The sequence below is a fragment of the Drosophila persimilis genome, unplaced genomic scaffold (genome assembly GCF_003286085.1).
Source record: "Drosophila persimilis strain 14011-0111.01,24,50 unplaced genomic scaffold, DperRS2 tig00000002-arrow-pilon, whole genome shotgun sequence".
Classification (NCBI taxonomy): Eukaryota; Metazoa; Arthropoda; class Insecta; order Diptera; family Drosophilidae; genus Drosophila; species Drosophila persimilis.
This window is the reverse complement of record NW_020825289.1, coordinates 716,664-739,611: the sequence shown is the minus strand read 5'-3', so window position 1 is coordinate 739,611 and position 22,948 is coordinate 716,664. Positions and strand designations below refer to the sequence as shown.

General features: G+C 45.1%; 2 protein-coding genes across 2 annotated transcripts; both read right to left on the bottom strand.

Moving 5' to 3' along the window:
- Nucleotides 1–5,903: 5,903 nt before the first annotated feature.
- LOC6602041 (MOXD1 homolog 1) lies at nucleotides 5,904–9,143 on the bottom strand. The gene is made up of 8 exons (XM_002027046.2): nucleotides 8,683–9,143; nucleotides 8,211–8,366; nucleotides 7,843–8,150; nucleotides 7,484–7,782; nucleotides 7,268–7,431; nucleotides 6,690–7,209; nucleotides 6,468–6,634; nucleotides 5,904–6,413 (listed from the first exon to the last, which is right to left on the bottom strand). The coding sequence occupies exons 1-8, from the start codon at nucleotides 9,016–9,018 to the stop codon at nucleotides 6,243–6,245; spliced, it is 2,121 nt and encodes a 706-aa protein (XP_002027082.2). The 5' UTR covers nucleotides 9,019–9,143; the 3' UTR covers nucleotides 5,904–6,242.
- Nucleotides 9,144–21,142: 11,999 nt separating this feature from the next.
- On the bottom strand, nucleotides 21,143–21,962 carry LOC113565244 (putative nuclease HARBI1). Its single transcript, XM_026986981.1, is given in 4 exon segments — nucleotides 21,143–21,638; nucleotides 21,640–21,734; nucleotides 21,736–21,873; nucleotides 21,927–21,962. Coding segments are annotated over 4 exon segments (765 nt in total).
- Between the last annotated feature and the right edge of the window lie 986 nt (nucleotides 21,963–22,948).

Genomic DNA, 22,948 nt, shown 5'->3' with positions numbered 1-22,948 from the left:
GAAGTCTGGATCCAAAACATCGTTGCTCTAGCTCTTATAGTCTTTGAGCATTAGGCGCTGAAGGGGACGGACAGACGGACGGACAGACGGACGGACGGACAGACGGACGGACGGACAGACGGACGGACGGACATGGCTCAATCGACTCGGCTATTGATGCTGATCAAGAATATATATACTTTATGGGGTCGGAAACGATTCCTGGACGTTACACACATCCACTTTTACCACAAATCTAATATACCCCAATACTCATTTTGAGTATCGGGTATAATAAACAGAAGCGGGCCCAGATGACTTCCCTGTGGCACACCTGAAGTAACATTAACAGTATTTGACAACACGTTAGAAAACAAAACACGTTGAGTACGTTTAGAGAGATAGGACAAAATCCAATCTAGAAGATTCGTTGGGAACCCTAATAAAGAGAGCTTGTGAATAAGCAGAGCATGGTTCACAGAATCGAATGCCTTGCTGAAGTCCGTAAAAACTACATCCGTCTGCAAACCAATTTGAAAACCACGGTGGATTAGGTTAGAAAACTCAAGAAGGTTAGTCGATGTTGAACGATGTCTGAAAAAGCCGTGTTGCGACGGAGATATCAAGCTGCAAAAAAGATGTTGCAGTTGCCGGGTGACCAGGAACTCAAGAAGCTTCGGGATGGCGGAAAGCTTTGCGATACCACGATAGTTTTCAATGTTTGATCTTGAACCTTTTTTGTGAAGCGGAATAATGTAGGACTCATTCCAAATTACTGGGAGACAAGACTGTTCCAAGGAGAGGTTGAAGAGAAAGTTTTAAGATGCAACTTGGTACCTTTTCTGGACCCGCAGAAAACGATATGTCCATAGATGACAAACCTTCCTGAACAACGCTTTCCTCGAAAAAGGGCAGAAAAATGCTGTTAGCTTGAGGTAGCTGGTACGAATACGGAGTGGATGCGTTGTAAATTTGAGACGAGTACGTTGTTTGGAAAAAGGTAGCGAATAAATTTGCAATACCAACAGCAGAAACTTCTGTTTTGTTCTGGTAATGAAGGGACGGAGGAAAAGCTTTTGACTTGCGCTTAGAGTTAACGAACGAATAGAATTTTTTAGGATCACTACGAAAGTTTCTACTACATTGTGAAAGGTAATGATTATAACACTGACTATTGACGGCAAGGAACAGAGAGCGAGCCCGACTTCTGGTACTTTTTATAAAGCCGGGATTTATTATTTTTTAAGTATGACAAATACTTGGAGAACCAGGCAGGCTTGGACGATACTGGTACAGTGATATCTGGAACAAAAGTATTAAGGGCGGAGTAAATAGAACTATAAAACGAGTTAACAGTTGCATCTATGTTCGGTAATGAATAAAGAAACGACCAATCAACACGCGAGAGATGTAGATCTAAATCGATAAAGTTTGTTTTGCGAAAACACTTTATGTGACAAGGAGCCATGGAACTTTCAGCACCACCAGATTGTGTACACTCCAGGGATATCAACAAAGTTGGATGGTAAGGATCTTCAGGGAGTGATATTGGGCTTTCTCTAGATACCGTAGCAAGAGAAGCATCGATTACAAAAACGAGGTCAAGAAGTCTGTCCCTAATGTTTTTAACGGCATTAATTTGGACAAGGGAAATATCCGTTAGCCCATTGATAAAGTCATTATGGCAATTGGGAAACCAATGGTTAGCGTCATCACAAGGCAACCAAGAAAGAAATGGGAGGTTAAAGTCCCCCATGACAATAATTCGATCATCGCACCCTAATGCAGAAACAACAGTATTAATTGCTGAGAGGTGGTGGAAGTAAAGCTCAGCATCAGACCTGGGAGGAATGTAAGAGCAGAAAAATGCGGAGCCAACACGAACTTTGACTGCAACAAATTCAATTCCGTGAATGTTATTGAATGGGAATAACTCAGATGAGAAAACTGATTTAACTGCAATCAGAACCCCACCTGCAAAAGATGGGCGGTCCATTCTATAAATAGTGTAACTACCAATGAAAATTTCATGATCATTGACAGAAGAGTTAAGCCAGGTTTCGGTAAAAGCTATGGCGTCGAAATCAAAAGACGCGCTATTAGTATGAATTTGACGCAATTTTCCCAACAAACTGCAAACGTTCTGATAGTGCATGGAAATGGTACATCAGTTTTTTGGAGCAGGTTCGGTAATTCTTGGATTCGAGTTCGAATCTTTGAGAAGGAACTCATGCATAATTGTATGCTCAGGCCATATTGACGGTTTTAGAGAACTGGATAGTAAAGAATCAGGGAGAAGAATTTTAAAGGATGATATGTTGCGCTTATGTTTAAATGTAAATTTAGTCACAACTATATCAACAGGCGAAGTGTTAAGTTTAGAGGAAAGATGTTGTTTAACATCCTCCGTTGTAGCCTCAGGAATAAGACGAGAAACAAATATTGCTTTCCGAGGGACCACTGCTCTAAGTTGAAGTCCCGAGCGAGATCGAGATGGTGGAGCCACTCCTAAAAGAGATCTCGGGGCAGAGGGCAGGGTCCAAGGGCAGAGGAATTGGCAGCAATGGCTGGAGCAGGAATTGGAGCAGGAATTGGCAAGACGTCACCAGCAACCAGCACACCCGCACTAAGAGCACTCACCGCGTCAGAAGTGACGGCAACAGGAACTGCGGGGATGGGATTGATGCTGTTGGGAACTTGGATGCTCGAAGGAAGCACATTGCTCGGTGTAAAGAACACCGGAGCCACCGTTGGCGGCGTGGCATAACTACACGGAGTAAAAAATGCTTCCGATGGATGAAGGTAGGCGTACCAATCGGATTAGGTTGCAAGAGATTGGTATCATTATGCGGAATTTTCCGTCTAGGCGATTCGCTCAAGAGTTTGAGCCCAAGAAACTGGGATTCAAGGGCAAGAAATTTCTCGTTGAGAGCCAAAAATTGTTTCCGGACATCCAGAAACCCAGTTCGAGTCTGTCTCTTAAATGTGCGCATTTCGGCCTCAAACTCCCGACATGCCGGACATGACCAAGACAGGCCCATGCGTTTCGAGATCAGATCATTCAGCCGGCCAAAATTTCCACCACCAGCCCATTTTCTGTGGGCAAAATTGTCGCACAGCCAGCAGCTAAGAAATGAATCACCAATGATTACACCACCGAATTCACATTTCTTTGCACTACAAACGATTGCCATTATTGACAGCAGTAGAATCACTGTGCACGAATAATAAAAGAACGGAGTGAGATCGCAGGTAAAGTAGGAGAGCAGACAGCAGAGCGAGCCAGACAATCAGCTGCAGCGGCAATAATTCAAAGCAGGTGATCCAACGAAGTGCAGAAAACGAGCAGTAAACTCACCAAAGCAGAGACACAAAAGAAAAGTCCACAGAGAGGGAGAGTATAGGCAATCCAGAGAGAGTGAGAGCAACAATGCGAGCAGCAGGCTTGCTTATACTCACGAGAGAGTGTGGGCGATGCAAACGCTGATGCGCGAGAACAGTGCACAGCGAAGAAGCGATAACGAAAAGCAGACTGGGCAAAAAACAATAACAAATTGCCTGCACGAGTCCGATGCGTTACGTTGCGAATATTGAATTTATATTAAACACTTGTTTACAAACAAAACACTGGTGGTTAACACAAAGTAGAATCAAATTAAAGAGATGCGATGATATATCAAAACAAAGTCACAACAATGTTGTATGATATTTAGGCAAAGGGCGGAGAATGCGGAAGCAAGAAAAAAACACAACCGGCTTAAGCAAGAGCTAGAAGCAAATGACCACAAGAGTGTCGATTGCAGCATCTACATCCTGAACGGTCCTTAAATATGTCTCTAAGTCTAGCGAGCTGAACAGCGAAACGTTTGAGTTAGGTTTCTGTTGGCTGTTGCCTCGTCACAGCTGGGATTGTCTGCGGAGTTGTCGATAAGGTAGCAATGAGAGGCTGGTGGTCCGACCTGAGGTCATGCTCTTCACGGATGGTAAGCTGATTGATGGAGATAGATCGATATATTAAGAGGTCTAGGCAGGATCTCCGAATCGGTGGGTAGTAGGTGGGGCTTCCTGTCGCCAGAACCAGCAAATGCAGCGCCAATCCTCTGCGGTCTACTCTGTGACTGCCTCAAAGCCTGTGCTTCGCATTAATATTTCCTAAGACCCAGTTGGGCCAGAAAATTTTCGAAATCAATGCTTGAAAAGATAATCGTTGGGGGCAAATAGGCTGTAGCAATGAGGATCTTCCCACGCACTGTTGAAGCCATGACCACTGCAAGAAGAATCAGCCCCAATTGCACAGCACAATTGGTAGTCGGAAATATCCCTCCGAACGACTACAGCTGCTCCTCCTCTTGTTTAATGGGTGGTTGGCTCTGTTACACATGTATCTGTGGAGTGTGTAGTTTTTCCCTGGGTAAAGGTAGGTTTCATCCACTAACATGATGTCAATGTTATAACGCTGTAAAAATAAACCCAGCTCATTGGTGTTAAGAGCCAGGCTACGGGCGTTCCAGAATGGGATCCTTAGGTCCGACAGCATTATGGTTTTCAGAGAGATTGCGAGGGTAAGAGTGTATCTGCGTTACGCAGTTGGTCAAGGGATTCTAACCTCTGCAGTTCAACAAGAACCTGAGCTATGGAGTTCACATCCATCTGCGGTTCTGTAGGAGAACCTTGGGCGTTGGAGGACCAAGTTGGTGGTCTGCGTTTTATTTTTAAGGTGAGGGAACTGGGTTTTGTAGTCCTGCTGTGACGAGTAGTGCCGGCGAGTATCAACGTAGGCCCGTTGGGGTTTGTTTAGGCGGAAAGCATCCGCGAAGGATATTCCCCGTTGTACTGCCATCGAGGGTACATGTCTCACCTTTCTTCACCTTTCTTGGTTTTGCGGAGAGACATTCTCGACGGATTGGCGATTTTTAAGTCGTCCTCGGTCATGGCGTTGCATTCTGGGCTACCTGTCCAGTGGTCCTCGGCGCATCTGCCACACACTGGTCGCTTTAGACAATAGTTTTTCGTGTGGTTGAATTCAAAGCAACGGAAGCACTGCCTCACGCTGTTGTTTTTGCGGGGCAGCTCCGTTTGCACCCGTTGTCTGCTGATTCTAGCAATCTTGAGAGCTTACTTGTTGTTAGAGGCCTAGGCGAGATCAATAAACCAGACGTTTTTGGTTGGGTGGTTCCTGCCTGACTCCATCAGCGCTGATGGATGGGCTCCTCCTGGACTTCGGGTTGTACAGGTTGACCACTCCCAACTTCTCAAATGCCTGGTTGATGGTATCCTTGGGTGTAGATGCTGCAAGTTTTTTTTGCCACTACCCTGAAGTTTCTGTCCTCGGAGAGGCTCAGGGAATCCTCGACGGCAGTAATGTCCAGCACCCCAGGGATGGTTATTGGCCTAGGCTTTCGTGGTTTTTTGGGAGTTGTCTCAACCTGAGTTGCTTGAGCAGCTATTAAGGTGGACATTAAGGTGAGTTTGGGAAAACTCATTTCCCTGTTCCAGGGAGGAAGTGATTGAGCCTGGACTGGATCTTGCCTTGGATTTAGGTATTGGTTTCTACGAAGGTGCGAGCGCTATCCTTGATGCGGTACCTGGACGACAATTAGAGGCTGATGTTGTGGTTGACGTGATAGCTGTCGTGACGGTCGAAGTGGTAGTGGTTGCTGGTCCAAACCCTGGCAATAGGGTATGCATAAGACCATTAGCAGAAGTAGGGTCACGGATACGAGGAGGAGAGTCCAAAGAACTGATGCTGTACAATCAACAATGGTTTGACAGATTGCAGATTTTCCCAAATCCAAATCTATTCAAAAACGAAGATAGGTTTGTCTGTCTAGGCAGTCTGTAAAATAATTAAGAAATAAAACGTCCCTCAGTAAGTTTAACAAAAAGATTTATGGCCATTATTCTAAATCATACAAAATACTAAATAAAGTTTTCATGAATATGGGAACCACATATTAACATTCATTTTAATAAATAAATAGGTATGCCTATGCTTCCAATTTTTTTGATAAATAAATATATGTATTTCAATGTCAAAACTAAAAGTAATCATCTATTTAATTGTCATTAATTCGTAGATGAAGACGATTCGACAAACACATGGTATACTTATGATAGGGTTCGCCGATTTCTCGTAGAACCACCGCCACCCAGCCGCAAAAAAATCAGTCACTTTTGAACCATTTTGCTCATTGGGGGATTGGCTCTGATAAATGCTATAATGTTGTATGAGGGTATTATTATTTTATAAACATAAATAAGAGTCATGTGTGTCGTAAGCCAATTCCTGTAAGGACCAGACTTAATGTTAGATCGGCAAGCAGTCTCGAGCCATTGGAACTTATTTCAGCGTTATTATGGAAAAGGTGATTTAGACAAGTACTAGCTGGCTTAACAAATGTAGTAAAGTTGGGAAAACGTATAATTTCCGATGGCTGAAAATATATATTATAGTATTTAATTTAAAAAATATAGAATCACTAACTTACAATTGATATGGAATCGTTAGAAACACGACAAAAAGTCATATGTTTACCAGTTATAAGTTCTTGTTCGACACGTTTAGTAAAAAGTGGCTCAGACCATGGTAATTGATTTAAATGGGACAGAAATGTGCGATCATGAAACTCAACAGGATCAGATATAACCAGTTTATCTGTAAGTCAAAGTAAAATTAAGTGATTGCATACTAACACGTCGATACAACTTACTCAACAAAGACTCTTCAAACAAGATATCCTCGACGGTCATATTTGAGTGATTTTTCCTGGTTTTCAGGGAAGCTCTTTTGGGTATATAATCTAAGAAATTCCCATTGTAAAGGAATAAATTTTCAACGTCCGTCATGTTTAGAGAATAGAACTGGGAAACACCAAACATTTCGAAAAATTCTCGAACTGGCGTCATACTATAACAACCAGCCAACTCGATCTTCGGATAATAAGTAATGAAGGAAAGACACATTTCTTGTTTCGTTGAGTAACCTCCAAATGTGGGGCGTTTCCGCTGGATTGTCTCATAAGCACAATCCGTGATAATGTAGTCTCCAGGCAGTACGACTGTTTCATTGGCTAGTTGATGAACTTGCTGATATCTGTAATCGTAGTTATCATCCTCTATAATGCGGCTTAATTCTTTTCCATCCCGAACATGACGAAGACTCATTTTCCGACCGGCTTGATGCGAATGAATCATTCCAGATATAATTTTAATGCCATTCTTAGGAAACATCTAAATACTATATTGTTAGATCTCACCAATCAACGGTATTTATAATATTTGTGCATACCATGTTAGAACATGAAGGTCCACAAATGCCAACACTGCGATACAATTTCTGTCCAGGTGGAATTAGTTGAGTGTCGGATATAGAAATGCCACTGATCATTATGCCGGCATCGTTTGGTCGCAGATGGTTCGTATAATGTATACGAAACCCGGAATTATCTACGGCTAAAATTACTGCTTATATATATTATTCATCTTTGTTGACCCTACTACTTACATTTTTTTCCGTTAGGATTGTCATAATGTATTTCTAGCATGTAATACTTCACACCCAATGAGCCTCCCATTGGAATGCCGACATGAGAAGGTAAAAACTGTCCTGCGGATCCACCAGTGGACCAAACTGCAACTGGCGTCGAGCAAGAATCCCAATCCCGTGGTGTCAATAGATTACTGTTGCACACTGTACCAGAACTTCTCACCCAAACATCCCAAGAGGCCGGATCCGATCCAGGATAGAATTTCGTTTGACATTCAAATAGTGTCATCTGATGAACAATATTTTTATGCTCTAACCTATTAAATAATAAAAAACATTATTGATTAAAAATTAACACTTGGCAAACAAGTTTTTACCCAGAACGAGACAAGAGAGCTTCAAAGCCAATAATATGTTGTTTGTCAGTTAGCTTGGGGAGTCGCACAATTTTACACCAGTATAGAGTGTCCATTGATGGTTCGATCGTTACATTATTTACTATTACGTCCCATTTGTTTGCCGCTGAGCTTTCCGCTGTTGCTCCGTATGTGAGGACGCTATGTTTTTGGAACATCGGAGAAAGTAAATGCAACGATTTTTCGCCTCGATTGCGACCATGTCCTTTTAAGCTGCCATAAACCGGGTCAGTATCACCAAAAGACCAAATAACTTTAAAAGTATCGCCCTATATGTGTTTAAGAATATGTATATGATTGTTCACAATCTATGATCATAAAATACGTACGGTTAATGGCATATCATATGGATCGCATGTGTCTATTTTACGAGAGAATCGAACATGGGTATGAGTAGCATTTTGATAACCACCGACGACGTGGTAATTTTGGGTATCATCTTGCACTGGAGCTCCGTTTGGAGAATAAATTGATCCATGACAGTCCTAAAATATTGGTTAATTGTGACAGACCCATTAAAGTTGAGTAAAGGCGAAGGGTAGTATGTAGGTATATATGTTTGTTTTATAAAACTAGAATTTTGAAATCTTTTACGTACAAAAGGCAGTTACTTTTTTATGTACATTCATACATACATATACAAATATGTATAAACTATATGTACTATATGTATAAATCTGTCCCAGAACCTGGATTGGGATCGTTATCCAAACACACGTACATATGTACATATGTACCCAAACTGTTTTGATATGAGATTTAATATTTAAATCAATATACAGTACAAATTATGAAACTTACTAAAGCATTTGCTTGGCCTGTGCGATCATCAACCCACAATAGCACTATGTCCGCTCTTGACATTTGTCCATCTTTTGAGAACCCGAGTCCAATAAAACCACGGGTGTTAACGTTAACTTCAAAGTTAATAGCTTTCTCGTTTAGATTTATCCACCACTGAAGCCAATACAAGCCATTGGAGTCCATCATCACATGACGCTTCCAGTTCTGATGATGCACTGAACCACCACCGTCGACCACATTGTATATTCTCTTATCATTATGATCTGCTTCAGAAAAACATTGACTCAGTTGTACGTAAAGGATCCAGAATGAAATGAAGACTAGTAACATCATAATAATGTTAAATAATTCTTTTATCGGATTAGCTGGCCCAAATCATTCAATTTCGTCCGTGAACTCCAATGACAAAATTAATTTCCGTGCTAGATATGTTGAGAGCGAATAGTTTTTTCACTCAGATAATGAATTCGTGAGTGTTCACTCGCAAAAGTATACATTTAATCTTTGTTTATGCAAAACCAAATCACATCTATTAACATACACATATGTTTTGTATGTTTGCTTTGCTAACACTTTTGGCGCCAATCTTTATAATTCTGAAAATCGATCATGCTCAAATACCAACAAAAAATACCAAACAATTATTCCTGTTTTTCACAGTATGACCACTAACCATTCAGTATATAGATGTGCGCACATCGAACACGGAAAAGTGAATCCCAAAGGTCTTCGGTTTTGGTGTTTTTGGAGATCGCCCAAAGAGCGATCCAGACTACCGGATAGTGGATACCATTCATTTCGGGGATTGTCCGTAAGGTTTTGCCTTTCCGAAAGTTTCCCAGTTTGGATGTTCCTAAGCCGCTCGTTTCTACGCAATACTTAGCCGATGGTTTTCAAATGCAACTCTGAATAATTGTCATTTACAACGAAAAAATGGTATTCACTGCGAAAACGTTAAAAATGATTGTGACCAAATTAGCAAAACACAACAACAATCGTTTCCAATGAAGTTGCAAGTGTGTAGCGAATAAATGGCAGACGACTGACAACATAACACAAATATTTGTTTGCTCTGTAAACGCTTTATTATATGCATAATTTATTCTTTAATAATGAGATTTTTTCGGATATTATCGAGTTGGATCTGGACGGATCATGTAGCTCCAGCACCTTTTCTGGCAACAAGGGCCCCCGCCAAAGCGAACCAAAAAGACGACACTTCTTGGATGGCAGAGATCGCCAGAGAGCGACTCGAAGAGCAGAAGGAATTTCACAGGAAGAAGGAAGAAAATTAAATGAGGAAGGAAAAGATGGTCAAGGACCTCATCAAGACGCAAAAAAAAAAAATACTGAATGATTTATTGGAAGTGGTTGAAAATAAAAGTAAATAAGTTTATAATTTGAATTACGGTCTAAACAATATTTTGCGATTGCGGATCGTATCTGTTCTGCTGACTGATTAATATCACCAGAGCTTTTGCTGCTATCGGGCTGTTTGCGAAATAATTGATACATCTTCATCATCCATTATTAGAAAAAAATTTTAAATCTTCCGCGTAAATTGAATGTACTTGTTATTGGCATTAGCTGTTTTTGACGGATGATGGATGGCGGATGGTGGCAGTGTGAATCGGAGTTTCACATCTGTCAAAAAATCCCAACATTCCCCCTGGATGGACTCAGTGTGCAGAGCTCTGAATAATTGTCATTCACAACGAAAAAATGGTTAAATGGTTGTGACCAATTTAACAAAAAACAACAACAATCACGGCACAAAACAGATGAAACAAGTTAAAATAAATATAAAATAGAAGAAGGAGCAGCAAATTCCAGTGCTAAGTTGAACAGATATATTTGTTATTTATTAAATTGATTATAATAGATAATAATAATAATAGAGAACCTGCTAATAGTCATTTGGCAGGAAAAAATATAAAATTTGCGTGGAGCACGAATAAAATTAGTATGTGATAGTATGATCGCTCCGTTTTTTAGAGTTCTGGCTTTCTGTTTTCTGTTGTCTCCAGCATATTTTAATGTACATATGAATACGCATTCTTACGTACTTTGAATGTGTATTATTATATTGCTGGTCGCTACAACCAAAACTTGAATTTGTTTTTTGTTTGAGCCTTCAGATTATTTATGAACTGACCTGACCGAATCAAAATAAATAAAGAATTGGCTGGTTGGTGGAGGGGTGCGATGCACTCGGGTGCGGGAAATTAAATAAAAACTGTTAATTCTTTAATTTATACTACAAAATGTATACTACAGGTATACTGGGTAAAAAATTTATCATTGGAGGAGACTGTAATGCACAGCACAGGATTTGGGGTAATCACAGAGGAGACCGCAGAGGGTTGGCGCTGCATGACTACCTAGCCAATGGGTCGACTCAATTTCTGGTAACAGGAAACCCACACCTACTACACACCGTTTCAGAGAGCCATGCCCTCTTGCCTAGAATTATTCATATATCGATCTATCCCCAGCAATCAGCTTACCATCCGTGAAGAGCATGAGCTCAGCTCTGACCACCTGCCTCTCATTGCTACATTATCAACCACTCGACAGACATTCCCAGCCATGACGAGGCTGTTGAAACCCAACTCAAACATTCCCCTGTTCAAGGAAATTCTGCGTAACATTTAAGGACCGCTCAGGATGCAGATTCTGCAGTCGACACTCTTGTGGCCGAAGTCTGTGAAGCTTCTGCAGCTGCTACCAGCTACGGCCCTCAAGGCAGTCGAACTTCACAGACTGGAAACCACAGAGGCGGCACTTCAAGTGAGATCGACGGGCTTCATCTGCTCAAGAAACGACTCAGGCGCGAGTACATACGCACCAATGACCTGCAGGTTGACAGAGTGTTCAGGAGAGTGGCTAACTGGGTAAGGAGTGACAGAGTGGAGGCTTTTGCGATGAATCTGGAAGAAACACACCACATAATTCCGGTCGACATCTAGTAGAAGAGCAATGATACTCACTAAAAGGCTAAATGAGACCCACCAGATGGAGCTCCCTGTGGCGCCAATCTCGGAGGACATAAGGACTCTCAAGTGCAAGAAGGCCCCTGGCGACGATAGGAAGGACAATGTTGAAGCAAAGGCGCTACCAAACAGAGTGATTCTGTATCTGTTGCTAATCTTTAACGCTCTCTCAGATTAGCATACTTTCCCAAAGCCTGAAGAATCCAGGAAAACCACCGATAGACATCAACAACTATATTATTTGGACGTTGACATGCAATGACTGCATTTTCAAGAGGCGATGCAGCTAGTCTAGTCTAGTCTAGTTTAGACTGTGCTAGTCTAGAGGTCTAGTATGCGTTCCACTACCCTGTGCAGTTGTTCGGGTGTGCCGTGCTGAACCCTGAACCCAAATTGATAGTTTGGCATGGCTGTTTTAAACAGTACCCCTCGTAGGATGCCGCGCTCAAACATTTTTCCAAGAGTTGACAAGAGACTATTTGGTCTATTTTGTATTGATTGCATGATTAGTTCCTTAGTAAGTTTAGTGCTAATTTTCCTCGAATGTTAGTCTAATAGCTATCTTTCTTGCATGTTCGCGTTTGGTTCGGCTACGCACCACGCGTCATGCGGCAGCGCCCCTCGGTCGGTTGGGCGGGAGGAGGGCTGCGTTTTGCCTGGGATCCGCGCGTAACAGCCTTCTGCTAGTTTCACACTGGCCACTTGAGGGTGCAATAGCTGCATCGCCTCTTGAAAGATGCAGTCATTGCATGTCAACGTCCAAGAAGAAGAAAAAAATAAAAATAAAGAAGCTAAGGCTTATCGGTCTGTAATCCTTGAGACTCACGTGGCTGCACTTTCCTGCCTTTGGGTGGAAGACAACTCTAGAGGTTCTCCATTGGATAGGGATATAGCCCGTACTTAGAAATGCTGAGTATATTGCTGAGAGCCATGGGGTGATCTTCTTTGGTCATCTGCATCTGGCTAGGAATATTTAGTCCAGTCCTGGTGCTTTTATGCCCGCGAAGGAATCTGTGGCCCAGTGCATTCTCTTAGTGGTTAACAGACCTGTTGAGGGGTGCTGTTCCTCGGTTGCTGTTCCTGATGCTCTTTGGCGTCAGTGACCTCGGTGCATCAAGGGAAATGCGCCCCCACTAGTGCTGTTAGGGCTTCTGGCCTATGTCAACTGTCCGTTATCTACTTTTAGTTGTGGGCTGCTTTGAAAGCAGCTTCCGGAGCATAGCAGCTTGGAGCAGAAGTTCCTGCAAGTCCTCCTTTGTGCCTTACGTATTTTCTTCTTGTAGTTCCTAAGTAGGATTTTATATTCCTCATTATATTTCGTTCGCTTGCTTGGCAATCTTGAAGAATTCCTTGAGGTTGTTCCTTTGGTGAGAGAGATCTCGGTTCAACCAGAGTGACTTGGACTTCTTCTTCGTTCTCGAGGGTTTGCACGATGCGTGGTAGGCGTTCAGTAGGTCTTTGGATAGGGTCTTTAGGGACTTCTCTAAATCCTTCACGGATTTCACACAGCCCTGATTCGCGACCTTCGAAGTAACTGTGTTTTTAAACTTTACCCAGTTTTTCTTCCGGGGGTTTCTATAGACTGTTATCTTCGAAGGGTGTTCGAATTTGCACTTGAACTTATAAGTACTTATTGTCTGAGATGGATGGCTTTTCGAGGACTCTCCAGTCAGATACCAAAGTACTCTTTCCCGGAAGAAGAGTTAGGTCTATTACGTTTGACGAGGTGAGACCTAAGAAGGTGTGTTCATCCCCCATACGTCTGATACGTCTGAGTTAGTGGAGCCATCCCCCTCCATCAAACGTGTGCATGGGACTGGCATAGGCAGCACTCTCGATCTCGTTTGCGGACCTCCTGTACCCGTTGCTCAGCCGAGGCTAGCTTGGATTTCTCCTCTTGGGAGATTTCCGCCTTGCCCTGGAGCCGGCTCAGTAACGTGAGGGCCGCGTTATACTGAGCTTTTGCATTCATCCCCTCCCTGGAACGCTTCGGCCCTTTCCTACGCAGGGAGCTTTTACCTGGTTCCGGCGAGCGGAGTCTTGTTCTGTCTTGCTAATGGATAGCACGCTGTCCGGGTCCAAATCTGTGTCGACAGCGGCACCCACGCAGCTCATCCTGCAACACGTCGTTTTTGTGGCAGTTGTATTACAACTGACATGGCCTGCTCCCGCCGTGCTCGAGGTATGACCGCTGGTGACACGCAGAGAGGATTGCTCCTCCCCGTGCCCGCTGGTGGTAGCATTTCCACCGACGATTGGGTTGACATCCCTACCCGTGTTTGCTCTCTTTCAGCCTCCATGTTTGGCCGGAAGGTCCATACCGGTACTCAGTACTTGATCACTGGGCATAAGAGAGACTCTACTGTGGTGAATTTGTAACAATGATTGGGAGAGTAATTATACAATGTGAGCGTAGGCTATCTATTTTACGAGGGCCATTCGAGTAGTTTGTTTCGTGAAAAGAGTTTGACCGAACCTTCCAGCCCCGTTGAAAGGACTGCTTTCAAACCACCGGAAGAATTGCCAACTTGTGTATTGGCCTGCAACATGTTCCATGTGCAGTGCGGAGATGCACCACCCGTACAAGCCCTTCCTTCCCAAGCACAGTAGACTGCACTCGGCCTAGTTTCCATCATCCTCATGGATGATGATCAACGTGCCCTCGGTGAGGTTCGTTGAGGGTGCTGTCCACTTCGTGCGTCAATAGTCAGCTGACCATTGCTTCCAAAACCGTTGCTTGACGGCCGCGATCGCATCGCAGCGGTCCATATTTGGCAGCTTGATATTCTCGAAGAACCTCTAAAGTAGTGGTCGCAATGATTTGCCAACCAAGAGATGACCAGACGTGAGAGTGCTATAGTCATTTGGGTCTGACGAAAGCGGCGATAGCGGGCGCGAGTTGAGAATCGATTCTATTTCGACGACGACGGTGCTCAACTCTTCAAAGGTGAACCTGGTGTTGGCCAGCTTACGATACAACAGGTCCTTTGCACTCTTGACTGCCGCTTCCCAAAGGCCTCCGAAATCAGGTGCCCTGAGGGGAATAAAATCAGATAATCAGATAAAATCAAAATCAGCGCAAAATTTATAAATTTCAGTTTGGGTCTACTTTAGGTTAGGTTAGCATCCCACCCCCGAGCTCACTTGGACCTATAAAAGGTCCGTTGTGTTGCCGCATGGGCATGTGCTCCTTCTCGTTGCCTGAACCGTGAAAGCAGGCTACTGCAGGATTAAGGGCAGTCCCATCCGGTCGCTTGGATGTATTTGAACAAGGTCCCTGGTTTGATTTCGGAGAGGTCCTAAATGTCCGTGAGGAAAGCGTCCCCGAGAATACGAAGACGACGATTTCCAAGGGCTGGGCAGTGGCAGAAGAAGTGGGGGACCGATTCCTCCTCCTCCTCGTCGCGACAACTCCTGCAGAAGTCGTTATGAGGGACTGACAGTCTGGAGGCATGAGTGCCGATCTGCCAGTATCCCGTAATGGCTCGAGTAACTGCAGAGCACTGTGCTCTGCTGAGTCTATACAGCTCTGCTGAGCGCTTCTTCGATCGATATGGCCATATCAATCTTGAGACTTTACAGGAGACGGTTTGCTGCCATCTCCTATTGGCATTTTGCTCAAACAATTCATGCGTTAGGAGCCTGCACGTAGCCAAAGGCTTCGCTACTTGCTCCTTCTCCGATAGAAGAGGAATCGTAGTACCCTGCCTGGCTAGCTCGTCGGCGGCGTCATTCCCCTCGATGTCCCTGTGGCCGGGGACCCATATAAGTAAGAGAACTAACTGCTCTGCGATCTCGTGCAGAGACCTGCGGCAGTCATTTACAGTCGCTGAGTTCGACGATATTGAGCCTAGAGCTTTAATAGCCGCTTGGCTGTCCGCGAAGACGCACACTAAGTGCGTGTCTAGACGTAGTTTGGAGACGATAGAAATGGCCTCCTTGATGGCTTCAATCTCCGCTTGGAACAAACTACAGTGGTCCGGGAGCCTGAAGCAATGACTGATGTTCAGCTCGCTGCAGTAGACTCCGCCTCCCACGCGGCCGTCTAGCTATAAGCCATCAGTGTAGACGTGAACCGCATTTGCAGGTCCTGGTTCGCCCATCTCCCAGTCCTCCCAAGGTGGGATTGATACCTGGAAGGGCGTCGAGAGGTGATCACTAGGAATAAAGTAATCTGTCCTCTCTGGTAATTGTGGGGTCTCATCAGGAGTCCCGAGTGCCCAACTGCGGACGCCTTCCACAGTCTGGCTTCTCTCATTCTGAGGGCAGAAAGTGTTGCCACCTTCTTTCCCATGAGATCTACAGGGAGGAGGTCCAGCACAGTATCCAGGGCTTCCCCTGGAGTAGTGCGTAGCCCGCCAGTGATGCATAGCTCTGCCATGCGTTGAACTCTGCTGAGTTATTGAGGCATGTCCTTCTGTCTAAGGCTGGCCACCATACCACCACTCCATAGAGCATGATCGGTCGTATGATGGCGGTGTAGAGCCACCGGACTGTATAGGGGGTCATTCCCCATTTCAGTCCGATAGCTTTCCTGCAAGTATAGAGGGCCACTGTGGCTTTCTTTACTCTGTCCTCTATGCTCAATTTCCAGTCGAGCTTTCTGTCGAGGATTAGGCCAAGATACTTGGCGTTGTTGCTAAAGACTAGCGCTTCCCCACGTAGTTTTGGGGGAATCAGTGCCGAAACTTTGTACTTCCTAGTGAAAAGCACCAGTTCCGTTTTAGACGGGTTGACGCCTAACCCGCATTTGTCTGCCCATTTCGACATTTTCGTGAGAGTACTTGTCATGCATTTACACAACGTCTGCGGAAATTTTCCGGAGAGTGCTATAGCAACATCGTCCGCATACGCCACCACACGGCAGCCACCCCCCTCTATATCGTTCCATAGGAGGGGCGAGAGGACTCCGCCCTGCGGTGTGCCTCTGCTGACAAATCTGGTGCACGTTGACGTCCTCAGTGATGCCTCAACCGTCCTGCATTGCAGCATCTGATCGATCAGGCTCACCGTCCTGTAGTCAACCCCCAGATCCGTCAGTGCGCCCGTGATGGCGGTCGGAAGGATGTTGTTAAAAGCGCCTTCTATGTCGAGGAAGGCTACGAGTGTGTACTCCTTAAAGTTAAGGGACGCTTTGATGATCGATGTGATCGAGTGTAGGGCCGTTTTGGTGGATCTTCCCTTCCGATAGGCATGCTGGGAGTCTGAGATCAGACTGGACGGAATACACGCTGTGAAAATGCCGTCTGGGACCGCGGATTTGTTAGGTTTAAAACTTCTGATCGCCCAGGAGATGTTCTCCTGGTTTAGCAGGCTCAGGATGGCATTTGAGACGACAGAAGGAGGCGCGAAGTAGTTGGGTCTGTTTTCATCGCAGCCAGGGAAGTGAGTATTTAGGAGAAGACTTAGCGATTCATCGCTGGACGTAGTCCACGACTGGTCGGTGTTCTTCAAGCAGCTCAGGGTGGGTGTTGTCTCCGAGAGAACTTTGCGCAAGCGCGAGGCTTCTGAGTTACTCTCGATTTCGCTGCAGAACTTACGCCAGGAAGCGCGTTTGGCTTTCCAATTTCTTTGTTGTTCTCCGGCCTCTGTTCTTGCCAGAGGGGCATGCTTTGTCGAGCGCCTTATTGCAGGCGTCGTGGCCTCCGTGGAGAACTCCTCCTCAGATGGGGGCTCGGGGAGAACACGACAGAGGTAATCAGAGTACCGAGTCCAGTTTGTCCGCCTGATGTTCCGGAAACGAACTGGCTTCGGTACTGAGAAGGAGAAAACAGTTTCCACGTACCTGTGGTTCGAGAAGGAGTGCTCTTCCTGGACCCTCCAGGATACAATGTTACTCTGTATCTCATGAGAGGCAAGCGTGAGGTCCAGGACCTCCTTGCGGTTTTTAATAATAAAGGTGGGATCACTAATAAGACCATCTGAGTGGTCAGTAAGTAACTGAAAAGGTAGTCACCCCTTTCGTTTGTGTCAGTGCTTCCCCACTGACAGTGATGTGCATTGGCATCGGCATAGGCCGATGTCCTTGGCCGAACATTCTGCGATTAGAGCCTGGCGAGGCGCGTGTGGAGGGGGTTTGGTTGATCATGCCCCATGCATGCGGAGCAGATCCTGAGTGAGCGCTCTTGGCCTTCGAGGCTCACTGCTGAAATTTGGGAGCAAAAATAAGTGCAACTCTCTCTTTGCAAGAATGCAGGTACGAATTTTACCTGCGGTCTCAGCTACGTATAGCTTGTAGTCAGAAGTCCTCAGACCGGAGACCCTGTTTCCGAGGATCCAGGGCTCCTGAATGAGGACTATGTCGGCTCCTTGGCCAGGTGGAGAAGTAGAGCAGCGCATGCTGCCTTACAATGGTGGAGGTTTATCTGCTGGATCATCAGTGACATTCCTGAGTCTCACCTCCACCATTGTTGCTTCTAGATCGCTGTCGGGGGAATCCGGCTCCTCCACGACAAAGATATGGCTGAGACCTCTGGCTAGGTCGCTCTCGTCGAACGCGTGGTCCTCCAGGATGTCGTCCGCAGAGCGTGCGTCTTGGCAGGCGATGGCTTTCACCTTGCCTTGATGCCACCCTGCGTCCTCACACTTTGGCGGTGGTCCGCTGTTCTCCTCCAGTTCCTGTAGGAACCGGTCCTGCAGCTCGTTCACCACCAGGTGCCACTTATCGCGAGGAACAGTGCCGTCCTCGGCGCCCCAGTCCAGGACACCGATCAGGGTCTTGCCCCTCGCCACCTCAGCGAACGACCGGTTCGTGGCTTGCTGGGCTTGGCCTCGCTGATTAGCGGGGTCCTCCGCTGACCGTTGCCGCTTGTTGGGGCCTTGGCTGCGCCCTTTCCGGCTTTGGCTGGCTGGAATAGTGGCAGGATTGAGGAGGCCCACAGCCTCTGCTCCTTTCCTTCCAAGTTCCAAGTTGGACAGGTTGAAAGCCGCTCGTCTCCTGTCCTGGTACGACGGCTTTCCTCCCGTGGTGCAGAGACGCTGCTCGCCGGGGCCCCCATGGGTTCCTCGGTCCCGGTGCGTTTACCAACTGCGATTACGCTCTGCTTGGCAGCCACCCCGGTATCCGACTCGCCCTTGGAGCCACCCGACTTGGAAGGACCCGATTGGCTTTTTGGGCCCCCCCTCGCTGCGGCTGCTGCCTGAAGACGGTGGAACGACTCAGTCTCGTTCCCCGTCTTCTTTGGACCTGGTTTCCCAGGCGCTGGTACAGAGGGATTAGCTTGTACTTTAAGTACTTTAAGAGGAGTACCGAGCTCCTTTGCCGTGTTTTTGTTTTTTATATTTGATTTATTTGGCATTGTTGTTCCCACGAGTAGGCGGGCAGGGGTTGGTCACCCGAGGCATAGCCCGCTTGCCCCGGGAAGCCAAATTTAAACTGGAGGTCGGCAGGTATCCAGAGTCCGCATATTAGTGACCGGGCACCCCCCGGCCATGCATCCCTCGGCATATAACAGTGTCACCTTGGATTGGGGGTAATTTCACTGAGAGTTTTCTTCTCTCCGCCCGACTACCATTCGCCAGAATCCTGGCAGAGACATGTCCGTGCCAGGACCTGTTTCCAGCCGCCCTCACGGGGAGAGTATAGTCGCACGTCCACCGGTGTGTACAGTTACGCAACCCTCTGTGTCCTAGGGGGTGTGGGACGCAGGCCGCACCGGGTTTTACTAACCGAAGCGGCTGCGCCTCAGTTCCGAGTTCACAGTTGTGCGAGCCGACCTGTCATCCGTTTGTCCCCCTGTAGCACCCGATGGCTGACGGCCTGTGTCTACTTTAAGAACATAACCTTTTTTAGTTCATGCCGCTGATTCGATGCCCTTACAAAGTTAGTGGCATTATCGCAGAAGATGTCTGCCGGCAACTTGCGACGACAGCCCATCCGTTTCAATGCATTTAAGAATGCCTTTGTTGACAAGTCAGATACTACTTCGTTGTGAACGGCTTTGGTGAGAAGCCAAACGAACGTGGGTATGTATGATTTAGTAGGTCCCTTTCCTCGAATACGTAGATTTGTGTTGATGGGTCCTCAAAAGTCAACTCCACAGCGTTCAAAAGGTCTAGCAGGAGCAGATCGCGTAGGCGGTAGTTATTGTAGCAGCTTTGGTCTGTAGCGAACGCAGTGTAGACAGGAGCGGACAATTCGACGTGCCAACTCTCTGGCGTTAAGATGCAAATGGCGAATACAGTTCCATACAAATTTTAGCTGACTAGGCAGTAGCAACGGATGTTTTTGATCGTATGGCAGGTCTGAGTATTCCAATCGTCTACCAACCTTGATAAGTTCAAATCCGTTCACGACTTCTAAAAAGGGGGTAAGAAACTTTAAGCTGCTTTTTAAAAATTCCTGCTTCTGAAGTAAACGGATGTCCTCTGCAAAATGAGTTTGTTGAATGTTCCAAATAAGGCAGCGTGGGATTTAGTATTCCATCATGTGAATGTGAAACAAACCGAAGTTCATCTGGCGTCGGTGAGGTTGTGGTAAACGTCGATTGCTTCCGACATCTCCTTATGAACCTTATGAACATCCAAGCAATGAGACGAAGACTGTGAGTGTACGAGCTGATATTATCGACGATGTTGAGGATATTATTTGTCTCCTGTACGGTAGCGAACAAACTCTTCCGTTTCTCCGAGTTAACCACGTCCATGTCAACATCAAGTTTTCCACCAGTGGCGGGCCAGTTTAGCGAATCCTCGACTACAAACGTATGACCCGAAAACCACGGAGACTTGATCAGTTCGCTCACGTTACAGCCTCCTGAGAGAATATAAGCAGGGTTTTGATGTATTGACACATAACGCTACGCTCCGTTTTTCACTTTCACAAAAGTTTTCCGATTTACTTTTGAAATCTCATAAATTGGGGCTCCCGTTTTCCCATTCCACAAGATTTCTTCGTTTTCAAAACGAAAACATTTTCGTTGACGAAATGAAAAGTAAACGGATTTTAGACAACAAAACGAACCTTAATTGCAAAAGGAAAAAAATAGATGACTTATTGATGCATTAGCATAAACTTGACACCTATATCAGGGTAATTTAACTTGTGCTTTCTTTATAAATAATTTTATTTGAACCCAACCTCAAATTTGATTCGTAGAAAATTGGCCACGGCAACAACAAATTTCGTTTTGGTGTAAACAGCTGACGCATTCCGATTTGGTTATCGGAACGTTGGTAAGTAATACATTTTTGCGCATTTAACAGAACATCTGGGTGAGCACAGCTGTTTCCCGCCCAATTTAATTCGGACTTCAAAATGTAAGTGCAGCAAATTAAGTTTTTATTTCAAAATTACCGCTTTGTTCTTTATATTCAGGGGAAAGCATAAATCATCTCTTATTAAAAAATTGGAAGGAGTATGGGCCAGCGTATGGACTTCCCCCCCGTACGACCAAGGAGGCCGACACTGGGGTTAATTGCGTGATGGAAGACCCCAGAAGAAAACATATGAAAAAATTTGCATTTTAATAAGGAATGGCCTGAGCTATTTCATCTCGTATAGATGATCCATTATTTTCAGTGTCATCGAATTCATTTTCATTGTCTAGAGGGTCGTTAAATCGAACATCCTCCTCGATTAAGTCATTACGTCTTCTACAAATATTGTGCAGGGCACAGCATACATTTATAATTTGGCAACAAAATATTGGTGGGTAATTTAAAGTGCATTGCAAGCAACGGAAACGGCTTTTAAGGACTCCAATGGTGTGTTCGATAATATTTCGTGCTCCAGTAAGCTTTATGTGGAATCTGTGTTGATAGGTGGCTATCTCCGCGCTCCCATAAGGAGTCAGAACAAAACTCTCTAGAGCGTAGCCCGAATCAGCCAAAAAAAGCCCATTAATGGTCGTGGATAAATATTCCCTAGCAGGAAAGTGATTCCAAATGAAGGCGTCATGGCCGGAACCAGGGTGCGTGGCATCAATAGCAATTATCTCCATGTTGTAGTTACACACCACCATTCATGCTATAAAATCCTTTCCTATTATAGAACACGGATTGGTTTTGTACAGGCTTTAGTATTCTGATGTGAGTTCCATCCACACAGGCTGGTGTCTCGAGGCAATTTAAAATTCCGATAGAAATATTCATATGATTGTTGCAATTGATGATTGTTCATCTGCAACGAAATGAACTCAACACATCCAAAATCATATTGAAAGTTTTTTTGTCGATCCGAAATGACTTCACAAATCTGAAAGCTTGATCATTAGCAATTTAATTTTCAATTTGCATGCTGTTACTCACAGTTCGTCTGACATGTTGAAGACACAAGTGTTGCATCTTGTATTGCCTCAAAACAAGCAATTGAATTGATAGCTGACCGATTGGATCGAATAGCGGCGACGCAGTTGACAAAATTGTTCGTTTTGTGATAGTGGGATATACTTCCTTTGGATTGAATGTGAAACTAAATGCATCATTTCGTTGATGCCAAGTTATGCCGAGTGTGCTGCTGACTGAGATTTCTGAAATGATTATTTCCTTCGTAGATTCATCTTCCATCACGCCTGGATGATTTGAATGCCACTTGCATAATGGAAACTGACCAAAAGCGAGAGTTGATGTGATTTCAGTTTTTAGTTTGAGGAGTGTATCTATATCATCAGACCCACACAAAAGGTCATCAACATAAAAGGCAGTTTTAACAGCAGCAGATCCTAAGGGCCATGCATTTTTACAATCCTCAGCCCAGTAATGAAAACTACGAGTTGCGAGATATGGGCAGACGCAGTCCCATATATGTCACGGTATTGAGTGGGTAGGTTTGAAGATCCGTATTTGGAGATGCTCGCCACAAAATGTACTGGAATTTTCTATCCTTCTCACCCACAAGTACCTGCCAGTACATTTTTGTAACGTCAGCCGTGATGCCGAACCTATGCATGCGAAACCGCAGCATTTGCAAGTGCAACTCATCCTGGATGGTAGGGCCGACTAAGAGTAGATCGTTAAGTGACCTTTGAGATGTTGTACGGCAATACGCGTCAAAGACAACTCTGAGCGTCGTCGAGGTACTGCCTGGATTTAAAACGAAGTGGTGTGGTATATAATAATGCGGTTCCTTTAAGTTAGAATTCGGTACGAGGGACCGAGCGAGATATGCTGCGAGCGAATTTCCGATGCAAAAAATCGAGTTTGAGCTGTATCAAAGGAACTTCCAAGACAACTAGGACAATTCGCCCACTGGCATCCTCATGTGTTGTGTCCCTAAAATGGTCCTCACAGCGACGATGATTTGGAAGAATTGTAGCGCTTGGATCGACAAT